At 39.7% G+C, this 20444-nt stretch overlaps 1 protein-coding gene across 1 annotated transcript; it reads right to left on the bottom strand.

Moving 5' to 3' along the window:
* Positions 1 to 1436: 1436 nt before the first annotated feature.
* exosc10 (exosome component 10) lies at positions 1437 to 19327 on the bottom strand. Its single transcript, XM_049580993.1, has 25 exons — positions 19163 to 19327; positions 17273 to 17409; positions 16318 to 16441; positions 16128 to 16232; positions 15780 to 15939; positions 15575 to 15683; positions 15415 to 15490; positions 15224 to 15334; positions 11942 to 12085; positions 10910 to 11100; positions 10579 to 10735; positions 10264 to 10412; positions 10019 to 10069; positions 9384 to 9495; positions 9203 to 9250; positions 9017 to 9092; positions 7491 to 7600; positions 7307 to 7399; positions 7154 to 7222; positions 6955 to 7060; positions 6802 to 6875; positions 2092 to 2272; positions 1920 to 1984; positions 1762 to 1838; positions 1437 to 1671 (listed from the first exon to the last, which is right to left on the bottom strand). Exons 1-25 carry the CDS (start codon positions 19277 to 19279, stop codon positions 1641 to 1643), a joined length of 2673 nt encoding a protein of 890 aa, XP_049436950.1. The 5' UTR covers positions 19280 to 19327; the 3' UTR covers positions 1437 to 1640.
* Between the last annotated feature and the right edge of the window lie 1117 nt (positions 19328 to 20444).

The raw sequence follows: 20444 nt of genomic DNA, 5'->3' as shown, positions 1-20444 counted from the left end.
CTGATCTCAGCCCCACCCAACACATTTGGGATGAACTAGAACACCAACTGTGAAGCAGACCTTATCATCCAACATCAGTGCCTGACTTAATGACTTTCTAATGCTCTGCTCCCCCCTGAGGAGTGAAAGCAGTTGGTGGAATAATTCATGTTCATTCATTCATTCAACTTGACTAAAAGTAGCAGTACTGCTTTGTGAATTGCTTTTTGCGTCTGGAACCTCCCGTCTACAACGGGCTTGAGACCACGTTTGTTGAGGACTTGGCTCAGATTCCACTAGAGAGGCCCCTAGCAATACTGCTCTGTAAAATTACAAAAAAATAAAAGTCTTATATTCAAGTATTGACCGCCTTTCAAAGTTATATAATTACATCCAACATATACATCCATCATTGGAATATTATCACTGATGCTTTCACACTTAAGCATTGTAATGTTACAGACAGTGAATGTGCAGCACATTTGAACTACTTTATATACTGCTGAATAGTTTGATATAGCATGGTATCAAATTTTATGAATTGACCATGTTTTCTTTTTAAAAATCCTAATCTGTTAAGTAACTAATTACTCGGTCAGATAAATTAGTGGAGAAAAAAGTATCATAGTTCCCTTTGAAATGTAGTGAAGTAAAGTATTTAGAGGCATAATAATGTAATACTCAACTAAAGAAAAAAAACTCAAAATTGAACTTAAGTACATTACTGGAATAAGTATTATATAATGTACATACTTTTGTAATGTGACATTCAGCAATAAGGTGTGTATTGGTCACTAGTCTACATACTTTTGAAAATATGATGCCAGTTTTGGTAGTAGGGTGCCTTTCTGATTAGATTTGTATCGTGGATCATCAAGGGGGTCATTATGCTTTACCTGCAACTGGTCCTTTAAATTCTCTATGAATTTTTGTTTTTGTTGTTTTTTTTGGTTTATCAATAATCAGCCTATTACTCATTATTTATAGATTCCCTTATTCCACTGAACTCCTTGGCATTTTTTTTAAAATCCGTTTTGTATTTATTTCTCATCTATTTATGTGTGTACATGTTACTGTATGTTACAGTATGTGTACAAGGCAAGCTGCTCAAACAAATTGCCACAATTGATGGGATTGATAAAGTTGTCTGAATCTGAATCTGGAAAAAGAGTCATCACCAATTTCTTGAGTTTTGGAAGCCAAAATAAATGTGTGTTCTTCTGAAACAGTCATTCCAAAAACGCCTTATGCCTGTACATTTTTTGACATTGTGAGTTTGGATATGCTGAGTTTGAGTTTCCCTGCTGGAATGCCACTTCCATTGCCGTACCTTTAAAGTTAGTATCAGTGATGATAGTTCAGAAGAAAGGTCTGATTAATGATACCACTCCAACAAAATAAAAACATATTTATTTTAGTTTGATTTTAAAAGAATGTAGACAAGAACCTTTTCCTCTAAAATCATCTTTAATAAGGAGGTCTGTGCTTCCACATATTTACAGGGTACACTGTTCCACAGATGGAAGAATTGAAAATCCATTAAATATTGAAATACTGAATTTCACTTGCAAAAATGAAAAAACTGGAACATTGTTTCTGCAGGAGGAAAAAAAAGGCAGTTTTAAAATACATGTAAGATAGAAAATAGCATCGAAGACAGTTTATCTTTTGGGCCAGTTGTGCCGGAATCCTCTGTAAAGAAGAAAAAGACAATGTGGTTAACGTACTGCGATGTTTGAATCTACATAGGCAAAGAAACCACTGTTTATTGTGCGTGTTTACCGATCGGATTTTCCAGCCATGTACGACATGCTGCGGTTTCCAGCTGCAAAATTGGATTTTTGTCCCTTGGGAGTTCTCTGTTGGATAAAAGATTTAAATTTGTCACTCACTTTTAAAATACATTTTGTTGTATGTTACATTAATTTGCAAACAAATACCTTCTTCTTGTTGTCATGGGATTGCCGGTTTGGATCGAACTGTGTATTGTCCTTTGCTTTGGTGCCTTTAAAAACAAAAAGGAGTGAATTCATTTTTATAATGTACAACAACTGTAACTGAATGAGAAGTAATGATGTGATGTGATGTAATTAAAAAATCGCATATTCATACCAGCAAAGACTTTGAGGTCTGACTGACTGTAGTCGAAAGGCTTGAAGCTGTCTTGGGGAGGCGGTTCTGTCTTCTGGGGCTTCTCTTCAGATTTCATCAGCTTCTTAGATGGTTTAGGAGTCGACTCTCCGGCTTCACTGGCCTCACGCTCTCTTTTCTTTCCGCCGCCTTTTGCAAATTCCTATTGAAATAGGTGAGCAACATTATACTCTGCACACCACTTCGAATAAACATTTAATGAATGTATTCTTAAATGCATATGTTTTGTTAAACTAAGATAACGCAGTGTAAGGTGACAGTTTTGTTATAAAAGTGATTTAACAGCTGCAACTATTTATAATATTTTAATATTCTGAGGTCTGTTTATTCATGGTGAACCATTAAACTGCATATAAGAACACACATCAAGTTGATCTTTCAGCAATTAAAGAGAATACGGGCAGCATGTCACAAAGCTTGTATAATCATGTTTTCACCATCTTAGACATACTTCAAAAATACAACCCATTTTAACTTTTAAAGACACAGAAATTTAACACGCCTTCATCTCTTCACGCCTGGATTACTGCAGATCTATTAATCGACCCCAGAAAGTACTGAGTTCAGCTGCCGGGCTTTTAACGAGAACCACGAGACATGATCACATCACTCCAGTTTTAGCCTCTTTACTCTGGCTCCCAGTATGTTCTAGAATATTTTTTTAGATTTCACTGATTAATTTTGAGGCTCTTCATGGTGGCTTCTACACCAGCTATAGCTCAGACCTTTTAGTACCCTACATGCCAGGACGTACTTTGAGGTCCACGGGCAGAGGTCTTTTGCCTGTTCCAAAGGGCCAGCTGAAAACTAAAGGGGTGTTTGCTGTCAGGGCCCCGAGGGTCTAGACTGTCTGCCTGAGGAAATTGTGTCGGCCGAGTCAAGGATCTCTCTTTTTAAAAGATGCTTTTATCGGACAGTCTTTCCTGATTTTACTTGAGTTTTAAGTTCTTTTAGACTGTGTTTTATTTCCTCAGTTTTAAATACTTAAGTGTTTTATCAGCTCCTTCAAAAGTTATCATGTGTTGTCTGATTATTAGTATAGATTATTATAAAGAGATCGATAATAACTGACATAGTTTGTTAAACATATTTTGTTTTTCTTTGCTGCATACTTGCCAGATAGATTTCTTTGTACCCTAAAAGCTCAGAGTAAAGTGAAACACTGCATAGATGTAAGTGTGTGGAAATCTTTTCTACCACTTTGTAACCCACACAACAATTTCATCCTATATGGGCTTCTGATTGACAGAATTATACTGCAGTGACCTTCTTAATACAGCATTATATTGACTCATTATTTGTGATGAAACAGTCTGAAGCTGAAAAACCAGCTTTTGCTGCCATCTACAGGTTGAAAATGTCCCTTTGTTTCACGCTCTGCAGCATTAAGTTGTTGTCTCTGTTAATTGAATCCATCAGAGATCACTGTGTGGTGTCCTCAGACATGCAGAAACGATTTAACTTTTTAACCTGTAAGAATCAGTGACACGATACTCTTCTGCCAAAAAAGATGTGAAATCAGCCTTCAAGATGACACTGAGGTTACATCTCTGCAATGTATTATCAAGCTAAAACAAGGTGGCTGCTTGGGGTGAAGAAGAAACACCACAACATCATTACATTATAGCAGAGGACGATACAGTAACTTAAAGCAATTTAATTTTATGCTAGTTGGTACATTTTTAAAAATTTAACTCTGTTAAGTTAAACTGAAATGTTGAGTTCTACAGTCAGCAGGCTAGTGGCTGAAGCTGCAGACTCATATCTCAGAATCTACCATTAATCTATACATGTTTAAACAAAGACCCTGCTTCCCTCTGTTTGCACAAGCTAGCATCATCTCTTATTTAAATCCACAAAGACAGTTTTTTTGGCTAGGTAAGTCACAATAGCTTTACATTATGTGCCTACAAGGTTGTTGTTCTTTTACAAGTTTGTCCTTATTGGCTGTGAGTGTCCAAGGACAGAGGGATGTCATGCTGTAAGGTTCTCTAAAGCTCACTGTGGTTTGTGACATTGGACATTATAGATCAAGTTGAATTTGAATTGAAATTACTATTTATACAGCCCTTTGGGGCAAGCTTTGTGATTGGGCAACAATGGACTTTGACTTGACTAATCTGTAAAGCACTTTATGCAACATATGCAATGTGCTTTACAAATAAATGTGCTTTGCCTTTGCCTTACAATCTGGTGTTAAAACTATCGATTTATTGATGCATGTACTGAAACAGTTTCAGTACTTACTTCCTGCAGTGGGGATACATCTGTATCAGTTCTGCTCTCTGTTACTGTTGATATCGAATATAGTCAAGGTTTCCCGTACATTTATTTATTTGTGGCGGCCCACCCTGACAACAACATCTGCCAACACATTCTGATTTTCTGTTTTTTTTGGGACTGACTGTTCATTAGGAGCACAGTTGGAATACATATATATATATGCCTGTCTGAAACAGGAGTCAGCAATCTCTACTATCCATTTCTGTCCAAAAATAATACAATACTTTAAAAAATATTCTGGTGCTGCAAAACATTTTTGAGTCTTATAGGGGAAAGTAAAACAACTATAACGTATAAATTAGCAATCAACATTTCTTAAAGGTCTAAATGAGCATTCATTAATATGTTTTACCACAAGGTGGCAACTCTGCAGTGGGATACTTAAGATCATTTGGTAGTTTAACTGCAGAGTTCACTGTGAAAGCTACGAATCTTTGCACATTATTAAGTTTTCTATTTTCCCTCAAGACTTGGAATCCATAGCCAGCCCAGTTAGACTCAAGACTCATCACTGCTACTGAGGTCTGGCAAAATTTAGAGAAACTGCGTGAGGCGGGAAATATATGATGCACAGTTTAGGTGTTAAAACATTTTTTGTATAGGGTACATATTTATACAACTGGAGAAAGTAAGAAATTCTTTGGGCCTATAACAATGATATATGAAAATTAAAATGTTCAAAAATATGACTTTAACTTATTTCCATGTTTTTTTTTTGTAAAAGCCACAGGGAGCCACAGGAGAGACGCTAATGTGGCTCCGGAGCCATAGGTTGTGGGCTTCTCATAAATTATCCACCCCACGATTAAAACTCCACAAACTGCTGATGAGGGAAAAAAGAACCCATGAAGAGTTCCGCCAGCGCTGCATTCACGGACCCGCAAAAACCTCAGAATTTAGATAGTAAATGATTCAAAGGGACACACACACACACACACGCACAAAATCAGATGGTTCGCTAAGATTTGGTGCTAAAAACATCCCTGTGTTTATCATCCTTATTTATGACTCTGATTAAAGGATGTCAATGATTTGTATTTACATCACTTAGTTTTAATCAACATGTTTAATTTGACCTGTTGAGTGAAGGTAATTATAGTGCCAAATCATAGCATAAGTTATCTCAAGACACTTCTCATACAGAGAATGTCTAGAGCATACCGTTTAATTTACAGAGACCCAACAACTCCCCCATGAGCGAGCACTTGGCGACAGCAATGAAGAAAAACTTCTCTTTAATAGGCAGAGACCTCTAACAGAAGCAGGGTCTAGGTGGGCGGCCATCTGCCATGACCGGTGAGGTTGACAGTTAATTATTTTTTTGATGCAACCGTTCATGAACAGGGCGCAAGCAAAAGAGCAAACCAGTGATGCTGGAGCTCATTATATCAATCCTAAAATCAGTGCAGTTGAAGCTTTGAAAAGCTGGAAAGCTTTCTTTCAAACTGAAATTCGACAAGAAAACTTCACTGCCAAAGTGCCGGCTGAAACTGACAGTTAGCCAGCAGAGCCAATATTTGCCTGCAGTTGGCAGACTGACGAGTGTTACTTTCAAGTGCTGCTGCCAACACTTCTGACTGTAATACATGCCACCAGACGGTGCCAGCGTGCTTATCTGAAGCTGCCGTTTCAGCTTAAAACAAACTTTTCACTTAAGCCATCATCACACAATGGATTGCTGGGATGCACACTGTGACTGGGTGCACTCATGACTGGTGGCTCAAAGCTCCCACAGTGAAAGGCAGAGGGGAAGTGGTGCCACCAGCAGGGTCAGCGGCGAGACTCAAACGGGAGTGACTGTTCGTCCTGTTCCCTTGCACCAAGGACAGGAGACAAAGTACAGAGACTCTTGTCTAATGGAGCATTTAAAATGGAGAGGAAAGACCATATGGCGGTAGGAGCGCGTAGGAGAGGGTGCCAGGCAATACCCCAGACAGACGGAGCGAACAGGAAGTGGGCTCTTGGGCAAAAAGTAGCTATTGTTGTTCCCCAGGAGGGAAGAAAATCATTTGATGAGCGGAGGATTCGTCTCTAATGCTGCAATCCCACGCCGTGTGTTCTTCTTCCCCAGGCACATCATGTGACAGATATAAATATTAAAAGGCCGCTGACATGCCGGCGCTGCAGACTGGCAGCAGTGGTTCGCTCGCTTGTGAGTCACCATATTTATGTGCAGAAATAACAGCCATGTCTCCAGAAAATGGGGGGCATTGCAGAGGGTTAAACTGCCTATTACAGTGATGTCTTTAATATGCTGTGCCAGGCTCTTGGGTGAATATAACACTCGTGTTTTTTATGGATATGTACCTTCCCAACAGGGACAAGCTGACAGAGTGCAAACCGAAGTGGCGCAGAGAAAATGGAAGGACAGGAGAGCGAATGACTCACCGCTGCTTGCTGGCGAACGGTGGCAACATTCTGGAGAGACTCCTGGTAGCTCTGCTTAGCCTTGATTCTTTCCTCTGTGGAAATCAACGGTAAAATACAATAAGGGACGCTCCTTTAAAAAGTGTGCATACAGAGAAAGCTCGACCCCATTACCTGCCACTTTCTTTGCGTGTTCCCTTGCTTTGTCCTTGGCTTTCCTCTTGGCCTCCAGCTCCTTCTGTTGCTGTTCAATACTCTGCAGTTTCCATTTTTTACTAACCTGTAGATTTGAGATTGTACAGCTATCAACATTCAAATGTGTAGTTCAAAGGAAGGCACAAATAAGTCTGGATGTGGAGGAATATGTGATTACCTCAAATATTTTTGAAGACGGGTCAAACTTGGCATTCTTGCTGATGTGCACATCACTGATGGGTAAGTACTGAAATCACAAGGAAGATCTTTAAACTCTGTGTGTCTAGTTAAATCAAACAATACTACGGGTTAACCACTGGTTATCTCTTACCATTCTGAAAGGGTTTTCAAAAGACTCGATGATACGTCTGGCTTTCGTTTGGGCCACAGAGAGGGACTCTGGGTCAGTCCCTGCTACCAGCTCCTTCAAAAAGGATGCAGAATTCTCACATTAGATATCACAATTGCATTTAAATCTACCAGCTGAATAAAGGAAAGTGAAATGTGATATCTACCTCAAACAGTGTGACTTTGGGTGCTGCTACAAGACCACTTGTTTTCTGTACATCAACATCCATTCTGTGATCATCCTCTGAGAAGAGCACCCCTTGTTTGACAGGCAGCTCTGGAAAAAAAAGTTGTTTGAGGCCTTATGGGGTAAATATTATGTCACCTAATAGGGCTGCAACGGAATGAGATTTACACAATATGAAAGCCAAATTATAATAAAAAAAATATGTGAACCACATACAAAAAATAGCATGTCACTGTAATATGTAATATACTTAATACATAATTATTTAAACTCACTCACTCACAAGTTCTCCAGCAACACACAGAGAGACACAGAGCTGCTCCTCTGTTTAATCTGTCTGTTAGTCTACAGTGTGGCATTGGTCTATATGTTGCATGTGCTACACTAAATCAGTCTGTGAGATGAAATGACCGCAGCACAGGTACAGTGCCATGCTGTCAGTTTGTGTGTGAGGTGGATCATAATGCATCGCCGTTCTTCTTGGTCGTTGTAGTTTATTTCGTGACATTGAGACAGCACCTGGATGCAGGCGACAGATCTGTTAAAAAAATGCAGCGACAACACAGACGTTTCATCTCCAGTGTCACATTTGATGCTCTGTGCATAAATAAGATTAATAACCTACATAAATAAAAAGATTTAAATCATTTTCCAGCACTAGATTCATTTGAAAGGCCATGGAAAATGACTTTATAACTCCCCTCACAAAGATTTTAATTGTTTCAAACTACAATAGATTTAGACCTGCTTGATACTTTTAAACTCATGTTGTTGTTTTGTGTCCTGTGCTGCAAACCTTTAAACCTCTGTAGCTCCAGTGCTACAGTATGTGCAAAACGTTCATGTACAGCCCTGCTATCTATTTTACCTAATTAATCATTTACATGTTGTACAACTGTATATTTTCAAACAGGAAAAAAATCCCTGTCTTTGCATTTTATTCTAATCACAGTCTGTTTTTTATAAAAGTGCTTGTGACATCTCAAATGTGGCTTTGACTTGAAACTCAAAACATGTAGCGCATTTCATAGAAAATACGCCAATCAGCCTGAAAATAGCGAGATATTAATTTTTGTCCATTTCGCCCTTCCCTAATGCAGATGAATGTGGAAAACAATTTTGATCGCGAATTTTCCTCTCAAGGTTTAAACATTCACACATTTTTTCATTAGGAAGTTATAAAAAGTACATGTGCAGAGTCATGGTGTTCTCAGAGAGATTTTGGGATATCTTAAGTTAATTTCAGACTGCTGATTTTAATTTCTTTTCAGGTGCAGGATGGAGATTGGTGCTATCAGCCTCGCTTCTACTGGACATTTTCTTACTGCATGTGTGTGTGGCACAAGTTGACAAGTCTGACAGGCAGTCAAGGAGAAAAGGAGATGCACACACACAGGTGAAAGCAGTATATGAGACAATCTACATGGTATGATAACCATTAATTTTCATACCATGATATACTCTGAAACAGGTATCACCAGGATAATGCACATATATAAAGCTTACCATCTGGAGAGAAGTGGGGGAGATCGCTCTCAGAGACCCTGGATGTATCATGAGGACCAAACAACGTGACTTCTGGCTGGAAAATTAAACAAGATTACATTTTATTCATCACAGTCACGGTTCCTTCGGCAATTACTGAATGCAAAAACAAAAAATTCCATCCAGTTTAATCAGTTTCTAACCAACCTTTTTAATGGGTGTGAGTCCTTTGTTCTTCTGAGCTGCAATCTCAGCCTGTGTGAAGTGTAGAAAATATTCCAATCTTTGATTGTTTCAGGTACTTTCACAGACAAATGATTCAACAACACAAACATTCGAATTACACCAACAAAACACATTCCCACTGCCGCCACCCATCGTTTCTCACCTTAAGGAGAGGCATTTCTCTGGCTTGCTGCACTAACAAATGGAGCTCATTGACCTGCTGTCTCACCAGCGGGGGGACGGGGTTACAGCAGGCAATGATGCCCTGAGGCTCTCTGAGTAGGTACAGACAAAATACTATGTTGGAGGTTATGAATAAAAACACTAAGCTCTCAGGAACTAAAGGGAGGAACAAGTAACACTGAGAATGAATCAAAATTGAAAGGGACAGTTCAACCCTAAACCAAAATACACATTTTTCCTCTACCTGTAGTGCTACTTAACAATCTAGATTGGCGGGTATAGTTTGGTAGAAATAAAATAGTTCCAACATGCTCACACAAAGGTCTGTGAATTATGTTGAGTACCCAGGTCATGATTTCTGCAAAGACATTGTTACTGACTTATTCAAATGTATTTTTGGTGCTTTTTTTTTTTTTTGCACCACAAGGTGAGTTCCACCTAGTTCTTTTACATTAGAGAAAAGGCAGACATCTCTATGATTGATATCTTCAACACTTGGCAACTACCACCAAAACAATCTAGACTGATAAATAGCACCACAGGTAAGATGAAAAATAGTTTGTTTTTTATTTGGAGGTGAACCGCCCCTTTAAGTGGGAAATCTAATCAACTTACTTTGGCAGCTCCTCAGAAATCTTGATCATCATGTGCGTGGGCAGGACGTATCTAAACACACAAACAACAGTACATTAAAACAGGTCGTCACAGATGTCGAAAGACCATGAATGATTCTAAAAGCAGAGAGAGATTGTCGCAAAAAATGTGGGTTGCAAAAATCTGGCTGGGCACAAACTATAAATAGGAAAACAGCTCTAGCGGATTTCCAGAACAGCGAGTCCATCCATTTCCAAACAGCCTACCCAGTGCTTTCATCTTCCTGCCTGGCCAGCTTGTCCCTCCAGGCAAACAGCAGTCTGAAGGCAGTGAGCTGCTGGGTGTTAAAAGACCTTTTCTGCTTCCTCTGCAGCTCAAAATATGACTCCTCTGTGAATATAGGCTTCACATATTTCTGTGTGGAAGGAAATGCAGGAAATTATGGGGTGGAAATTCTAAAATATGACAGCAATAAAAAAAAGTGCAACTATTGGATAGAGAATAGTGGAACAGGAGTATAGAAGCTGGTCTTTAAGTGTTAATTTAATCCTAATGGTGTATGAAGTGAGGTTGGTGCTCACCTTCAGAGAAATGTCTTTGCTCCTGTTCCAGACACTCTGCAGCAGGCCAGGCTGCCCGTGGTTATAGTCCAACAGCTGCGCCCTCACACAGTCGTAGATGTAAAGAAGGTAGTGGGTGTCTGCCTGGGCGTACTCCACCATCTCACTTGGCAAAGGGCTAAAGGGCAAAGTCATGGAACATGTTGTCTAAGATAATAATATATATTTTTAAGTGCAAACATTCTGACATTCACAATGGTTTTTCCAGTAAAGAGATTAGGACTCTAACCCTGAGGTAAACCTAAACAATAACTATAAAAAGAGGCATCAAACGGCCCTGTCATCTCCATACCGAACCCTCCAGTCAGCCAGCTGGTAGCGTTTGTCCGAGTCCACGTTACAGAAGTGTCTGAGCAGGTGGTCAAGGGAATGTCTGGCCATGTTCAGAGCTCGGCTGGCCTGATGCGTGTCAAAAAGGTTGACAACATACACGCCGAAGTCTCTCTGGAGCCAGTCCATGTCAGAGTCAGCGCCGTGAAATACCTGAGAACAGGAGAGAAAGCACAGCTGAAGCCTCTTTGGAAGGGAACCAACTTATTTTGAAAAAAATTTATTTGAACCCAAAGTATTAAAAGCTGAGGATGCACCGTGTGACATTTTTCTGTTTGGATATTTTTTTTCGCAGATCTCTCAGCAGTTCAAGCCCACGCAACACACGTTTTCACAGGTATCCTACGGTGTGTGAGTCACGGTGGCTCCCACACACTGCAGGACGCCCGCCAACTTTGTCAAACATGTTTGAAAACTTTGGGGCTCTGAGACACCTCAAAGAAATTTCAGACTAAATCTTTTTAAACTCAACATATTACACTGGTGGAGAGTCTCCTCTCCAGGTTGCTATCTCATTTCAATAGGAGATGATTAGATGGTTCAGATGGTTCAGATGCAACCACTTCATAAGGTAGTCTGAGCCATCTTCAATTTCATCTGCTTAAAAGAATATTTCCTTGATGCCTTTTTAAAGCCATTTTAATTGCTCAGATTTGGGAATGCAATGACAGAGCTAGACACAGCTTTATAACGCAGAACAAGTGGTCAGACAACCAGACAGGTTCTCTTTAAATACCCACAGCTTAATTATCTAAACCACTTATTTGGAGGTAAAACTCAAAGGGAAACCAGCAGCAATATGGTCTAACTGTCCACTGCATCATAAAACCACCAGCAGGTAGCTCTGCCAGGTGTAAAAACAGCCACGCAGAACTTTTTGCTGTTCATTTTGAAAACAAAGCTAACTGGACATGTAATCTCATCTCCCCTTTAAACAGTTAAAAGTCATAGAATAGGACGCAGGAACAAATGATTTGTGGAGCAGTTCTCTTACCTTGACAATAGCTGGGTCAGTGAATGCCTCGTTGAGGATGTACATCTCGCTGCGGAGCTCAATGGTGTCGATGATGAAGTCCTCCTCTCTGGTGGAGATCTGCATCAGACAGGTGAGGCCGAGGAAACTCCTGTAGGAGTGGTGCTGCGATGAGAACAGAGTGTTAATAAAACTATCTGTTGCTCGGCTGTTTAACAGGATCACATTACATGTTATAGGCATATACAGTACAGGCCAAAAGTTTGGACACACCTTCTCATTCAATGCGTTTTCTTTATTTTCATGACTATTTACATTGTAGATTCTCACTGAAGGCATCGAAACTATGAATGAACACATGTGGAGTTATGTACTTAACAAAAAAAGGTGAAATAACTGAAAACATGTTTTATATTCTAGTTTCTTCAAAATAGCCACCCTTTGCTCTGATTACTGCTTTGCACACTCTTGGCATTCTCTCCATGAGCTTCAAGAGGTAGTCACCTGAAATGGTTTTCCAACAGTCTTGAAGGAGTTCCCAGAGGTGTTTAGCACTTGTTGGCCCCTTTGCCTTCACTCTGCGGTCCAGCTCACCCCAAACCATCTCGATTGGGTTCAGGTCCGGTGACTGTGGAGGCCAGGTCATCTGCCGCAGCACTCCATCACTCTCCTTTTTGGTCAAATAGCCCTTACACAGCCTGGAGGTGTGTTTGGGGTCATTGTCCTGTTGAAAAATAAATGATCGTCCAACTAAACGCAAAGCGGATGGGATGGCATGTCGCTGCAGGATGCTGTGGTAGCCATGCTGGTTCAGTGTGCCTTCAATTTTGAATAAATCCCCAACAGTGTCACCAGCAAACACCCCCACACCATCACACCTCCTCCTCCATGCTTCACAGTGGGAACCAGGCATGTGGAATCCATCCGCTTCACCTTTTCTGCGTCACAAAGACACGGCGGTTGGAACCAAAGATCTCAAATTTGGACTCATCAGACCAAAGCACAGATTTCCACTGGTCTAATGTCCATTCCTTGTGTTTCTTGGCCCAAACAAATCTCTTCTGCTTGTTGCCTCTCCTTAGCAGTGGTTTCCTAGCAGCTATTTGACCATGAAGGCCTGATTCGCGCAGTCTCCTCTTAACAGTTGTTCTAGAGATGGCTCTGCTGCTAGAACTCTGTGTGGCATTCATCTGGTCTCTGATCTGAGCTGCTGTTAACTTGCCATTTCTGAGGCTGGTGACTCGGATGAACTTATCCTCAGAAGCAGAGGTGACTCTTGGTCTTCCTTTCCTGGGTCGGTCCTCATGTGTGCCAGTTTCGTTGTAGCGCTTGATGGTTTTTGCGACTCCACTTGGGGACACATTTAAAGTTTTTGCAATTTTCCGGACTGTCTGACCTTCATTTCTTAAAGTAATGATGGCCACTCGTTTTTCTTTAGTTAGCTGATTGGTTCTTGCCATAATATGAATTTTAACAGTTGTCCAGTAGGGCTGTCGGCTGTGTATTAACCTGACTTCTGCACGACACAACTGATGGTCCCAACCCCATTGATAAAGCAAGAAATTCCACTAATTAACCCTGATAAGGCACACCTGTGAAGTGGAAACCATTTCAGGTGACTACCTCTTGAAGCTCATGGAGAGAATGCCAAGAGTGTGCAAAGCAGTAATCAGAGCAAAGGGTGGCTATTTTGAAGAAACTAGAATATACAACATGTTTTCAGTTATTTCACCTTTTTTTGTTAAGTACATAACTCCACATGTGTTCATTCATAGTTTTGATGCCTTCAGTGAGAATCTACAATGTAAATAGTCATGAAAATAAAGAAAACGCATTGAATGAGAAGGTGTGTCCAAACTTTTGGCCTGTACTGTATGATAATTGTGCCCACTCCCTGTCCGTCCCTGACAGGGTGTCTGTGAGTATCAGACACTTAAGGTTAATGCTTTTTAGGTTCCTTTCAATATAATTTAAAACCAAACTTCAGACTTATAAATACTACAGTAAACAGTCTTTATTTCAGAGACTTCAGATTCTCACTATTTATGGCATTAATATTTTTTAAATATGTGTTTTTATTTACAAAATCATTTTAAGTGAAGGGAATATTCCTGAGCAGTTCACAATGTATTTTACAGCTAATTCACAGTTACATTCATATTTAACTTGTAAATCATCAGATCTTCATCTTCCTAAATTTCTGAACTGTAGAGATCAATTTTCAATAAGATTTAGGGGAACTAAACTAAAGAATGATTTTTTCCACCTGGTAAAAAACTGTATCTCTGTAAAGTGTTACAAAAGATACCTAAAAACATTCAACTGCTGTTTTGTAATTGTTGCAATCAAACATGTTTTGCGATGCTAGATAGAAAGAGACACAGAGAAAGATACAGGGAATATAAAACAAGAAAAAAAAGAGTCCTTTTGAGGGCAAAACCAAGTCCTGAAGTACCTCTTTGTATCATTGATTCCCTGATTTTAGGTTTTATAGATTCTCTTATTGCTGGTTATTATTGTGTGTTTTATTCAATCTATCTCCTAATTGTTTTTCTCTCTTTTTTATCCAGTCTTTTATTCATTTATTTGTATCACTTATACCATGTGCAATACCTGATACTGTGCAATACGGAACACTGTGCAAAACATAACTACCTCGTGTACACTTACTTTCGCTGCCTGTAACTGGCCCAAAACATCACTTACAAAGTTCCTTCGGGACAATAAAGTATATCTTATCTTATCTTATTAGTAGTTTCTTATCATTTGTTTTATTTGATGTCTTTTCTTTATCTTTCTGTACTTTTGAGTCCTTAATAACTTTGTGAAATTATTTTTTGGCGGAGGCTTTAAATGAGCCCTCTGGGCTGTTTGCCTCTCCCTGCACTGTATTTTATTATTCATTTTTAATTGTGCAAAAAAGAACAACAACTATAAACTATGTAGTCCTGTGCAGAGGTAGGTTTCATGTAGTGAATGAATATGATCATTAGATTGATTTAGGTTTATATACATTTTGCAAGTAGCTTATGAAGTAAAAAGACAGTGTTAGGTTCACTTGCAGGTTTAAAGATCTGCTAAATCATGAATTCGGACTTTCACACAGAGGAGCTTGACTCATTTTGACAAAATTAAAGGAAGGATAAATAAGGTAAAAAGTTGTGGCAATAAAGACCTCAAAATCCAAATTAAATACGATTTAATGACTTCTAAGGCCTAATATTTACTTAATTGCATTTCAAACATTGAAGACTTTTTTAAGGGCTGGCAGACACTGTGCAACAACTTTTTCTAATCCCCTACCTCAAGGTCCACTGCAAATTCAGATAATTTGCACAGCTTCTCATTCAGAGCCACCAGACCCTCCAGCGTGTCAATGAAGGTGCACGTGGTCTCAGCCATCGCTTTGTACATCTAAAAAGAATTCACAAATGATAGATTTAGTAAAAGCCTCAACAATAAGAGGATCACATTATAGCATATCTATAACTTACCTGTGGTTCTGGCTTGGACAGAAGGCTTTCTGGTATTGTAAGATGATCCAGTTCATATTGGTATGGATGTGCAAACCTGCATGGGTCAGAATCATAAATTTAGATGGGCAATGAGAAACAGGAAAAGACAAAGCATGTTAATATAAGGGATAAGTCTTACATGTCTTCAACATGTTCCTGAGTTCTCTGCTGGTGAATGAAGTCAGCCAGGGCGGCCGGGACATCAAGGTCCTCAGGTCTCTGTTTACGGATTTGTTTGTTGGTAAAATCTGTGATTGAAGAACAAGAGAGCAAACAGGTTACAAATGTTAATGAGTTTATGAAAACAAAAGATAAAAAGAACACAGGAGTGAAAAGTATCTTACAAGATGGAAGAGGCTTTATTGCATTGGGCTTGATGAAGATCTTGGGAATAAATGGTGTGTTGCTGTTGTCAACTTTCTCCTTGAATTTCAGCTGAGGCCTCGCAACATTCTTGGCGTGGAGCAGTCGGAACGTCTCAGAACGACTGCCAGAGCCCGGACCCTGATCAGTAAGAGCATTGTTTACCAAAAGGTGTAAAGCAACGGTATGAATATTCATCAAGCGTTCAAAAATAATGTTCTAGTGCTTTAAGTGCTTGAACGCCAGGACTGGCACATTATGTCTAAGCTTGAACGCGTCCCAAAAAACTGGCATCTGCAGTATAAGAGCTGAGAGGTTAATTAGCCAACCGTGCGATTCCAGCTGGAGACGACAATCTTGGGAGGCTGAAACCCTGCAGGCATGACAGGCTGCTGGCTCCTGTTCACCCCATCAGCTTCATCAAGAAGAATCCCCTGGAAATCAGAAACAGGAGCTCAGTTGGTTTGCAAAGACTTTTTAATGAAGAAATATGTACAACGCCGAAGCTATAGGTCGTACCACTCTTTCGAGGATGACATCATTTGAGTCCACAACCAGGTCAAACCTCTCCTCAACCTCCGTTATCTTGTTCCTGTCCCTCGTGTGAGATCTGCAGCCGTGGTGCTGCATTAACTGACTCATGCTGACACAGGGACACAGTGAAAAGAATTTAACTGTCTTATTGGGAAACAAGAAGTGGTAGGTTACTCAGCAAACCCAGTCTTCTGTTCTGTTTGCATGTCTAAGGCTCAGTCAGACTTTTTCCCAGTTAAGCACTCCTCACTCTCAGCATTGATACAAGACGTGATGTCATTGGTCTGACAAATATAACAAGGAAATATTGAGGGAAGCCATCACTGATTGTAAAGCGTGATGCTGCAGTGTGTAGACTATTGCACACGCACACGGGATGATATGACATTACTAGAAGTAATTTCCCCCACCATTTTCAATGGCAACATATTAAAACAACTCTGTTTCTCTTGACCAGCTGTCCAAATTCTCATGTCTACATTCAACAAATGTGAACTTTGACCTGCAAATGTACTGGAAGTCCACAGCTCCGGCTACAAGAGTAAATGCATTCCTGAATTTGTTAGTTGCATAATGGGCTTTAAAGGTTTAGTGTGTAGGATTTCAGGGCATCTATAGGCAGAAACTGTATAATATTAATAATTCTGTTTTTATTAATTTACCATCACCTGAAATTGAGTCTACTGTGTTGTTTCTACAGTAGCCCAGAACAGAAAAACCAAAGCTCTAGATAGGGCCATTCTTATTTTTGTGTTCTCCTTCACGCTTGGCACGTGGAATACAATTCAGTTCTGAAACAGCACCACTAGATGCCACTAGATCCTACATACTAAACCTTTAAGGTAGTTAACAGAAATGCTGAGTGAACATTGGCAGAAACTGGTGAAAGTGTCTGACTGAGCCAAAACCTGGATGAAGCAACAACAAGCTATGAACTCACCAGTGCAAAAGCTTATCTCCTTGACTTTCACAAAACTCCTGGAAGCCCGGGAAGCTCCGATAGAAATCATATTCATCTCCACTTTGAGGCAAGCCGGCAGATGCTTTGGTGGCGGATAATACAGCACCCAGTCCATACTGCAGAGAGACAGACCAAACTGTCAGTCAGTACTTTATTAAATTAAAGTAAAATGTATGGAAGGTGAACACTGAAATGTGATGTTTATATTAAGGCTGGGCAATTTACCAATATTATACTAGAAATCATCTTAGATTTTGGATGTCGCAGCACTGCAAGTGTTGTCTTCTCTGGTTTTTAAAGGCTGCATTACAGTAAAGGGATGAAATTTTTTGAACTTACCAGACTGTTCTAGCTTTTCTATTATTTAATTTTACCCGTTTAGTCATTGTATCCACGTCACTGATATATATATTTAAAAAGATGTAATTGTGTAAACATTTTGTACATGCACCAATAGTCAACCCTACAATATAATTGTTCTACTGATGTTGAAGAATTTGGTCAAAAATATTGTTATATTTGATTTTCTCCATATCGCCCAGCCCTCATTTATATTGCTTTTTACTTTAATGTCTAATATCAACGAATTTACATCAATAAAGTAATTCTTATACAGAGAGACCTGGTAGTTTTATATTTGAACTTACATGAATGCAGTGTTTACATGCTTAGTTGATATTTAACTAGTGGAATTTGTTTGAACACCTTCAAGAAAAAGGCTCAAAACCTGGTTTTTGGACAATCAGACACGAACATTTCTAGTCAACACAGTATATTGCTCACAGAAACACGGTTGTTGTCATTTCTAGCTCACATGCTGCTAACTTGCTTTACATCTTTGCCTGTTGCCAGGCAGCCAACTCTGCATGGGTATGTATGAAATAATTATTTTATTAACAGCATGGCTAACTCTTAGTCGCATGACTTGTGTTATTGCATATGGCCATACATAATGACTGCTATGTTTTCTCTGTCTTTACTTTCTACCGCTGCTCTGCATGTGTGAATGTGATGCTCATCTGTGTGTTGGGTCTTCATGTCTGTTTGTGCTAACATGCTGTTTGTTGTTGTTGTGTTATTGTATTGTACTGATGCTCTGCTGGTGCTTGTGGCTTTGCATGGCTTTTGTTGTGTCTTGACAATTTCTAATTGCTGTAGATAACGCTGTCTTCATGCTGTCCTGTGAATTCTATCCTTTCATTGGTTTCAGAACATCTTGTCAAAGGACTGCAGTTGAAAATTAGCCAGTTGGCTAACACTGTCACATTTGCAGAAATGTTGATTAATGTGTGTTGTCCTTTTAAATAAAATAAAATACATGAAATACATGTGAGAAAATGTATCATTAATATTTTTGATAATGATCTGTATGAGCTATTTATCTTTAAAAATTACAGACAGCTTCTCAAAGTTGTATATTTGCTTGCTTTTGTCCCTTTAACAGCTATCACTGTAGCTAGCTAAGTTAATTAGCTCTGACCTCAGGCACAAACCCAAACTAGTCCCAAGAGAGCTAATTTAAACCAGCACTTTGGTACGTGTCGATACTGTTGTCGAAATCTTTCACAGATAAATTGGTGTCATGTGGACATTTACTTGCAGCACTACAGGAGACATTTACTCTGAGACAGGCATATATTTTGGCTAATTAGCGCATTAAACAAGCTCAACTCTCGACTTATACCTTACCATTTACGTTTAATATAAAGATAAACACCTAGTCAGAGCTTGTGTCAACACTTAGCTATGCATGTTTTCAACTCATAACGTGACTCGAGCTCATACCCAACAACCACATCCACGTTTCCCCCCTGGCTGCCTGCTAGCCTCAACTCAAAACTCTGCGTCTTGCCTGGTTAGCTCACTTACTTTAACGAAAGCATCCGCGTCTTTAAACCCGGGACACAAGTCGCTTTTTTCTTCGTCGTCTGAATTTGTGTCTTGAGGGCCACTGTTTGTGGAAGTATTACTCTTTGAAGAATCCATCCTCTAATCTGCTGCTGTGTACATGTGAGTTGCAGGAAGCAGCTCTGTTTCTTCGGTGTTTTCTTTTGAGCAACTAAGAAGGAAGCTGAGGGGAGACAGCGCCACCCTACGGCGCGGAGTGGACGAGCCGCGAAATGACAGTGTTTTCTGCAGTTTATTGAGATTGTATTGGAAATATTGCGACATTAACACATGTAAAATGTTTGTATTTATAACCGGGCTTATTCTTGATATTTATAGCGGTTATGTGCACTTATTAATTTTGCAGTAATATTATCATTGTCATAATATTGTCATTTTTAACGTGCACAGCTCACTCGTGCTTCACATGTTTTGTGTTACTGTACTGCTCTACACACCTCTGCAAATTGTCTTCCAGGGACAGATCGTGCTTTGAATTGAATTTTTGGTTTTCTTTGTTTTAATGTGTTGACTGGTGACACTCAGACTGAGATTCAAATCAAGACTGGTCACAAATCTTGCCATTTTTTTTTAACGCATGGGCATACTCTGCTCCTCAGTGTACCCGCTCAATGCAGTGACACTGCAGACACAGCTTTACTGCCACTATACAGGCTCACCCATCCAACCTAACCAGGGTGTTGCACCAGGATGCTGGTACCATGAGGGGGCAGTATTGACATTTGCAATCTGCAGCAAATAAGCTACAGCATCTGCACTGTGTTGGTGGGCTGTAGGGAGAAGTGATAACCACCAATCATGTCTTAGCCAATATTTCTGTTAAGGGCTATGTAAACCATATCTGAATATCTGCCTTTTGCAGTTTTCCGTAATAGCTATGAGGCGATGCTGCGATGCGCTACTCATACACATATATAAACCCTTCTTTCGCAGTGTGATGTGAAAAGAAGTTACAGTAGCCCAGTGTTGTGATTCTGCAGTCGATAGCATGTGAAGAGCCATCGCCAAAGTATTGACACACCAGCTCATTATGGATGATCTGTGGTGTGTAGGGAGAAACCTCTCTTTTCTTCACTTCCCCTTCCTATTGATCTCTTCACAGGGTCCTCTCCCTCCTATTATCTTAAAAGCATCTCTGCAACACTGGCTCAATCAATATTTCACAGTAGCTTTCCATGTCATTCCCTTGTTTTAGTCGAAGGCATCTGAACTTCAGCAGATATGTGCTTTAATAATCCAAAGA

Source organism: Epinephelus fuscoguttatus, linkage group LG7 (genome assembly GCF_011397635.1).
Source record: "Epinephelus fuscoguttatus linkage group LG7, E.fuscoguttatus.final_Chr_v1".
NCBI lineage: Eukaryota > Metazoa > Chordata > Actinopteri > Perciformes > Serranidae > Epinephelus > Epinephelus fuscoguttatus.
Note: the sequence above shows the minus strand (reverse complement) of the source record. Positions and strands in the feature narration are given on the sequence as shown.